This window comes from Cucumis sativus, chromosome 4, assembly GCF_000004075.3.
Source record: "Cucumis sativus cultivar 9930 chromosome 4, Cucumber_9930_V3, whole genome shotgun sequence".
NCBI classification, from domain to species: Eukaryota; Viridiplantae; Streptophyta; class Magnoliopsida; order Cucurbitales; family Cucurbitaceae; genus Cucumis; species Cucumis sativus.
Window position 1 is genome coordinate 3,499,095 of NC_026658.2, and position 8,554 is coordinate 3,507,648.

Below are 8,554 nucleotides of genomic sequence, written 5' to 3' on the forward strand. Positions count from 1 at the left end.
TATGAAGCATTGAACATATAAAGTCAGAGTCTAAATGTGTTGGAGTGTGTGTTAAGTTAAGAGAGGAGACTCAAAAGTAATATGCTTTTTACACATTCAAACATTCCCAAAACTCTTTTATAACGCCATTTTGACTCCTTTTTATGCCTTTGAAAATTTTCAATCAAAATATCAAAATTTAATTGATAGGAGTTTTTTTTCTTCATTCTTTTTACCATCCAATTTATTTTTCAAAAAAACAACTTATTTTATCTTCATCTCATCTTCATCTAAAGATAACTAATGAGATAGATCCACTGATATGATCTATATGTTGGTCGTATAAATTCTATGATTTTCATTTAAATAACCATCTTTAATATTTCGACACTTTTAATATAGAATGACCTAGGAATAATATTGTAGTTTCTATTTAAATTATTAAGCTTCTAAATTAGAAGCTCCAAGGAAATCTTTTTGGTATTAGATAGGAACATTTCTAACAAAAAAAATACCAGTGTTTGACAATATTTTTTGTAATTATTTTTTCATTTCGCATTTATTTTGTGATATACATTTGATTGTTATCTTACTTTTAAAAAATAATTGTTAAAAACCGTTGATTATAGTTTAAAACTCTTTTTTTTTTTTTTTTGTACAACATCAACAAAACAGAAATCGAAACTTCATACTTTTAAGGATGAAAGTTGTGCTATTGTTGTTGAGTTAAGCACTCTTTAATCTTTATAGGATGGTAATATAAGTTATGATTTATATGAAATCACTTTTTAAATTATCTCTTAAAAAAAACGATTGGTCAATCCTAACATATTTCTTACACTTGTGAGAATTATGAATTACTAATTTTAAATCAATTTGTTTTAGTACAATGATTACTGTGGGGAGGATCAAACCTCTCACCTAAAATATGGAAGTTCACGTCAATTGCTACAAATCAATTAAACATTAGAGTTTGGAAACAAATGGAGTACAAAAAACTCATTTTAGATGGATTTCCAGGAAATTAGGGTTACACGTTCAAACAGCCAATATCAACATTGAACAATTCAAAAGAAAAAAGTAACTTCTAAATAGTGATTTTGTCAGCTTTAAGAAGCTTCCTTGTATTATTTTACATTAGAATGCTTTCTTTAACATAAAGGGAATTTTGACCTTCAACAATAGAAGTTTATCTCAAATGGTTTAATGACAGTGAAAGGGGACCAACTCTGGCTCCCAATATATAACACTTAATTACATTACTTAATTTTCTTCCATCCCAAATCGATCAGTAAACATTGTTTCTCCCTCATTTTTCCTTTTGGCTTTCAGGCATAGAAAATTAAGATACAAGGATGCACTTGGTATTCCATCATGCTCCCTAACTCAACACAGACCTCGGCATCTGCCGCTACGACCACCAGGAAGACAGAGCAACACTCCTATAAGCATCAAATGAAGTATAGAACATGGATTGATATTATCTCCCTCTATTGCCTGTCAGAACTACTTCTAAAAACTGGATAATAGGTTTCCAGTTCAAGCTGCTCCAAGATTTGGCGAGTAGCCCATAGATACGAGGAGTGACCTTCGATCACATCTGTCACATCAACCTGTAAATCCGGTCAATAAACATAAAAGAAATGGTTGTGGAAATCAAATGAAAAATTAATAGTATAAGAGTTCAAGTCCTGGAAATATAAAAGGAAATGCAAAATATGGCTTCCAACTAAAATGATTATTACTCTACTTCACAAGTTGCTGAGAATTTAAAGATGGGAAGGATTCTGCATTATCGTTCTACAGAAGCAATAATAATAAGAAAATGAAAATAAGAAGTAATCACACTAGAAATTTTTTAAAAGTAAACCTTTGATCAAACCACGTCATGGCTTCTATGAACTCTAGAAGTAGGAAATATGATGATAAAGTTGAAGGGCCACGAGTTACTGGCCTTTCTTTCGTTTACAGCAAGTAATTACGGTGTTTTCACAATATAAAATAGAAAGAACGCCTATAGAAATGTGCTACAACCCATTCCAAACTTACAGGATTGTGGAAATTAAACCATACGACAATGAGAGTTCCAACGACGCTAATTAATGGCAACAATTTTGCGTGTGTGGAAGTTGTTTAAATTGAAAGTGTAAAACTTCTAACTTATTCACTTCCAATGTAACTTTTGCAATTTTACCAAACGTAATAAACTATAGTTTTTATGATCATCAGGGGGGAAAATGAACAATGAGGAAACTAGAATAACAATATTACATTCTCAATGCCAGGGATGTCGATAGGTTGAATTCCAGCTAACCCTTGAGTAAGTAGACTGTAGAGAAAACATTAGTGAGTTTGGAATGTTTCCCAATGCAGAGGAGAAATTTGCATATCATATTTCGTAATTCATACATATGACTAAGTTACCAAATTATATAACATTAAATCATGCTAACTGGATCACTTATGAGTTATGATTAAAGATTGAAGCACCAACTGAATGCAAGGATACATTGTCATCTGCAGTAACATATATACTCAAGTCTAAAATAGACTTGTAACTGTTAATGTCTTCTTTTAAAATGATTTCAATATCAGACTACCAGAGCTTCACAACTCTCCCCAGAACACTCAAAAGGTGAGTCATTAGATTACCAAAAACATACCTCTCCCCTCCCAACAAAATCAAATTCTCTATCAGTACCTGGCACGAAAAGCAATTCCAAGCATCCAATCATTTGTGGAGTATACGTTCACAAATCTTCCTGCTACCATCTGTAGAACAGCAGCAGTTGTAAGATATAAAATGTGTAGTTAATTAGTTATTAGTGAAGTATTTGCACGGAGGAAAAGAAAAAAGCAAGTTGAGGGAAATGCTTTTTAGCGTAGTAACATCTGGTCACCTTTCTAGCAGCTTCCCAGTTCTGATCTTTAATTGATATGGGTGCTCCAAGAAGAACAACTTTTTCCACAAGCTCAGCTGATAATATTTGCATATGGTAAGATAATTTATATATTTTTTTTTAAAAAGCAGATAGTTGAGAAATGATGGTTACCATTTTTTTCAGTCTCCGCCAAATATTGGAGACATTTGAATATTACACGTGCACCCAGCGAGTACCCCACAAGTGTTACAGGCCTGGAAATATAGTGGGAGAAGCTATCAGCCTTTTGCAAAAATAGAACTAACTTCTAACTTGAAGGTAAGAATGTTGCACCTGTTCCCTTGTAAACCTTTTAACAACACATCTGCCAGTATTCGACCAGCTTTATCTGATCTATACAGAAAATACAACTTAGAAATTGTCCAAGTATAATTTGGATATAGAGTGAGAATAAAATGTCAGAACAGTGAGACCCTATTAACTAAGATATGTCCCTGTGAAAGGCTTTTAAGCCTCTCATATATATGAATATTTTTACACTAAATGAATATGAGAAAAAGGAAAAAGGAAAATCTACGTATCTGATGCAAGAACTATTAATAAGCTAGGCGATAACATGTAGGCAAAGCAGTTAACTAAAAGGAACAGGATATCCTGGCATGCATCTAACCTCGATTAATAGCCTAGGCTATGACACAAAGGCAAGAAGACTTGTCTAATCTTTTATCAGTTTCACCATCCTGGTCAAGGGTTATCTCCCATGACCGATAGTCATGCTGGAGTTGCAAGAGATTATGTAGGAGCAAGCTCTGTAAATTGTTTTTCTTTATAATAGAATTTGATTAAATGCTTCAACGCTTCCATCTTTTAATGATTGTAATACTGCACTAAGACCCTTGAAAGAAGGCAATAATTGCTACAAATTTTATGTAGTCCATATAATTACGGAAATCAATCATGTGAAGAACCCAATCATGAAACAACAGAAAACTTCCATCATTTCCAACTTTCCGTCACTCTTTTATAAACTACTACTAGCAACTAGTAACTAGCTTCATCACACAACATGTTTCCAGCCCTAAACTAGAAATTCCAGGATTGGCTAATAGCAACAAAGAATTGTACTCAAGCAAAAACTTAAGGCGCTAATATTTCAAAAACCAGATTGATGAACAACGTGCATGCCTACAACTTTTTTCTAAAAAAATCTGTTGCTCATAACAAGTTTTGAATCTGAAGGTATCTCCTTCAGTTAAAGAAATTACAACCTGTCGACAGCAATTGTCCATTTGCTGTCAATGAAATCAGTAGCCGCAAGTAAAGTAGCTGGCCAAGCCAGTGCTACTAAGAGAGAGCTCAAAACAGTCATCATGGCACCTCGCTTCATCAACTCCATTGCAAGTCCTATTACCAAAAATCATCAATAAGGAAGGAAGAATTTGTGATCATGACCAATAGTCACAACAGCACTGATTCCAAGAAAAATTACTTGAAGTAAGCCAATCCTGAATTGCAGTGCTCACTGCAATTATATTTTTAGACTCCCACTGCAGTGCATACCTAAACATTACCAGAGGAAAGAAAATGAACTTGCAATTGATAGAGGTAGTTCTAGCAAACCAAGATCTTTAATAGGATGAGCAGTTTCATGTGAGTAAAACCAAACTATGTTTCAACTACATTCTCACACAGTCCAGTTAACCTAATTGAGCATGTTTAAGACCAAGGTGTACCTTTCCAAGTTATCAGTAAGTCCTTCCCATGGCCTTACGAAATCTTTGTCATCAAAGGCAAAACCTGACACTGTTATCTCAACTGCTAATCTCTGAAATAAGTAGAATGTTACAATTTCCACTTCAGTACACAAGTTATAAGTTGTGATAGAATTAAAGAAATCGCACAAATGCTTCTAATAGAGATACAAAATTCACCAAGTACAAGCAAGATACTCACGCCTTGGTTATGATTTTCTCCTATTGCTTTAAATTCAAACTCATCAACGCTCCCAATTCTCCTAGCCATTTTGGTTCCTGTAAGTCCTGCTCCGGCAGCTGAATTGGACCAATATTTATACAGAGGTATTAACATAGTTCTAAATAGATTATATTCAAAATCTCAAGCTTGCCCAAAAAGGCTTCAATTATTTTCAATTTGGTAATGTTATGTTCGATAGTAAAGTTATATACACCATAGAACTAGCATACATAACAACAAGCAGGCACCTCTGAAAGGATGATTGGCATCACGACCATAGTCATTAAGTTGGAATTCAGAAAACAAAAATAAAAGATTAACAATTGAATAAACAGAAATTTGTTTAAAATCAGAACTCTGATTTTCACTCTATATGATGTAATTACTTCCAGCTGTTTATATATTATCTTACCACCAAAAGATGCAGCAACAGCCACAGAACCGGCAACAGTCCCTGCAGCACTGGCAGCTGCAGCAAATCCACTTGCACCAATGACAGGGATGATGGTACCTAATGTTGGAGCTAAAGCACTGAAACCAGCAGCAATGGCAGGTGCAGCTAATCCTGAAAATCAAAATAAAATCCCATTCCTAGAAATTTTTGGTTGTAAATAGGCACGGTAGAACAGTGGAATTAAGGGACTAAGTACCTCCTGTAATTGCCATCAAGGTCCCTCCAGTTAATGCAGCTGCACCAATAATGCCACCACGTTTCCACTTATCCCAGTTACTCTCCTTTGTAGGGCTTTCTTCTCCCATCTCTGCCACGCTTTTAGCTAGAGCCATAGCTGAGCAAGCAACCATTGTCTCAATTGCTTCCTGCAAAGCAGAAAATACCACACATAAGAAGCCTAAAATGGTATGGAGTTCAGAAGGATTGCTTCTCCTATACGACGTGGAAAAAATTTGAGAAAAAGCTTCCCTTTAGCCATTTGAAGGGCAGAGTATCAAAAAATCCCAACCAACTTTGTGGCATGAAGGGCCAAATACTGCTAAAAAACTAAAAAATGATGTCCTACAATAAGTCTTCTAGTGTAAAAATGAAGAGTAGGTAAATCTTTTATTTCCATTGTCCTTTTAGCAAGAACTCCTAGCCTCACTTGCTGGAAGAATTGGAAAAATAGTGTTGAACACAACACAACTATATGGTCATACATTTAGATAGATGACAAAGGTTCTATGTATATGTGCAATTAATTATGGCGTGGAAGTTATGGCTGGCGAGGAACTGACGGGGGGGTTCTATAAGAAAGATGATGCAATTTCTCTTTATTTTTGTAGCATAGAGGATAATAAGTAGTGTAGATAGAGGTGTGATCTCTGTAATAGTAACAAATAAAAAAGTTACAAGATGTGCGTGCAAACCATTTTCATCCACTTGATATCAATCCAGGTTGATAATAATCTCAAAGCCAAACGGTGCCGGGCATCATAACCCTTTCTTTGGCGGCTTTGTTTCTTGTTTACACTTATGTCTGCCAGACAAGCAGATAGAAGCTCATAGAGAATGACCACTTTTCTTTGGTGGCTAAGCATTTTTTCCTCTTCGATAGGTTGCTCAATAGCCTCATTCCATGCCCCATCATCTGGCTGTTTAACAACCACACTACCATCAGTGCTTTCTGTTTGCTTGTTAAATTCTTCAAATTTTGATTTTGCCTCGGCAGGCAAGCACTTCTCTCGCCATTCATCTTCATATTCACGATATTTTTCCTTAGACTGAGAAGATATAATATTCTTCTCCATGTTTTCTTCTATAGCATCAACAGATTTAGATAGAGCAAGTTCCTGTTCTATCATCTCAGAAGAGTTTTCATTGTCCTCTGATAGTAACCGCAAGAACTGAGACAGCAGATACATAAAGATGTGTTACAGATAAAGTTACACAATGGAGTAAAATGAATAGAGAAACCTAATCACATATAATAACTATACCATATTATACACCGATACCTAAAATAGACAAGTCTAATAAGCTAAATCACAGCAAAAGACAACGTGATAGTATCCTAGTTCTTTTTTTCTTTTTAAGGGAAACAACAACTTTCATTGAGAAAGAATGAAAGATAACATACTGCTCCAATGTGATGCTTAGCTGTACCAGATCCTGCAGTTTCCTCAAGTCCAGACCAAGCAGCAGAGTCAATCTCTAAAAACCTGATTGCACAAAAATCAGCATTGTGACAGTCCTCGGAAGATGGACCAACAAATTCTTGCCAAATAAATAAGTAACCGGGAAAACATTGAAATAGATCATTTCAAATTCTTAAGCTTTAAACATCTTTTTTTTCTTTTGTGATTAATATACGGGGTGGAGAATAGACCCTGCAACCTCAAAGTTGATAGTAGAATCATTATGCTAGCTGAGCTATGTTGATTTTGGTAAAATAATATCTCAGCCTCAATTTTAAATTTACTTTTCCTAAAAGGAGAAAACACTTGGATTAAGAATGGTTCGCAGTCTTTGGACAAGTTGACTTTTTCAAAACCGAATTCCTTTTCCTGTAACCTTTTAGTTCCATTCTAGGCCTTTTTCTTTTCCTTTCATAAAATCAATCATCCCAAGGGGCAGTCAAAGCTAGTTTCTGAATATCAAGGACCATCCCTATGGAATTAATTAACTCATAATCATATATCCTCTAACAACGGCAAACCCAATTGTAAACGTGAACAAGGTATGATAATTAGAAAATTCCAGCACGAAATGAATAAAGAAGGCAAGAAGGAACCTGAATACAGGACGAAGCAGGGCGGAGGATTCATGGACCCAAAGCTCAGGGTCTTCAGAGACGGAATCAGAGCTACTACCGCTACAACTACTGGTTCGCTCCTCCGCACGAGCGTCATCGTCGGAAAAGCCTAGAGGACGCGTCTGATGGATCTGAGCCTGATGAAGAGCAAGTGCAAACAATGCACCGGTGGCATAGCGCTGAGTGGGAGCCAAGAAGGACGTCATGTGCATGGGTGAAGAAGAAGAAGTGGAAACGAGAGGGCGGAACATTCAGGCGAAAATGATCAATGGATTCCCCGAATTAACATGGTGGGAAGATTGGGGAGTGATGGGAGACGATGAGGAATATAAGATGAAAGTGTAAGAAAATTTGAATCTAAATTGGCTGAGCCTTTCTTCTCTCAATCGCTTCCATCGCGGAGTTGTCGTTTACTCAGTCTAACGACACGACGTTTACCGTCCTATTTCTTGTTGCTTCTTCACTTTTCTTTTTAATTTATTTAACCTCTTTTTAATAAAAATAACATGTAAAATCATTTTGGCTTTTAAGATCAAAACAACATAATTCATTCGAAATCTAGCGGTTGAAACAATTACATCAATAACTATTAACCTACTTTAAACACTAAACTTGTTATTAAAACTTTTCCTCTTTTAGTTCTGTTTAATAATTGAAATTGCAAATATAAAGCAAAATAATAAACAACAGTCGTTTTTTTTTATTTCTAAATACAATATATATGAATATTTAATTAGGACGTATGATTTGCCTATTAAAATATATTCTACCTTACACATTTATTTATTCATTTATTTATTTATTATATACTATACTAGTTTTGAAATGAGTATTCAAAAAAAAAAAAAAAAACAGATTCAGCCCCAAACTTTGTAAATAAATAAAAATACAAACTCGTAAAAATAAAAATAAATCCATGGACCAGTGTTACTTTTCTATAAAAAAATCGTGAACGTAAGCATCGATTGA

General features: G+C 34.8%; 1 protein-coding gene across 1 annotated transcript; it reads right to left on the reverse strand.

Moving 5' to 3' along the window:
* Window positions 1–1,009: 1,009 nt before the first annotated feature.
* On the reverse strand, window positions 1,010–8,021 carry LOC101222258 (transmembrane and coiled-coil domain-containing protein 4). The gene is made up of 15 exons (XM_011654844.2): window positions 7,565–8,021; window positions 6,911–6,992; window positions 6,201–6,677; window positions 5,486–5,654; window positions 5,248–5,400; window positions 4,815–4,912; window positions 4,595–4,686; window positions 4,351–4,421; window positions 4,130–4,265; window positions 3,195–3,254; window positions 3,033–3,115; window positions 2,880–2,956; window positions 2,681–2,751; window positions 2,251–2,308; window positions 1,010–1,592 (listed from the first exon to the last, which is right to left on the reverse strand). Exons 1-15 carry the CDS (start codon window positions 7,834–7,836, stop codon window positions 1,470–1,472), a joined length of 2,022 nt encoding a protein of 673 aa, XP_011653146.1. The 5' UTR covers window positions 7,837–8,021; the 3' UTR covers window positions 1,010–1,469.
* Between the last annotated feature and the right edge of the window lie 533 nt (window positions 8,022–8,554).

What these genes read in the sequence shown, in the direction of transcription:
- LOC101222258 (XM_011654844.2), bottom strand. Translation starts at nt 7,836, where the DNA reads ATGTTCCGCCCTCTCGTTTCCACTTCTTCTTCTTCACCCATGCACATG. An exon ending in ATATCAAGTGGATGAAAATG is followed by an intron (nt 5,655 to 6,200) that starts GTTTGCACGCAC and finishes TCTGCTTTGCAG; the next exon opens with GAAGCAATTGAGACAATGGT. An exon ending in ACTGGGAAGCTGCTAGAAAG is followed by an intron (nt 2,752 to 2,879) that starts GTGACCAGATGT and finishes GCTGTTCTACAG; the next exon opens with ATGGTAGCAGGAAGATTTGT.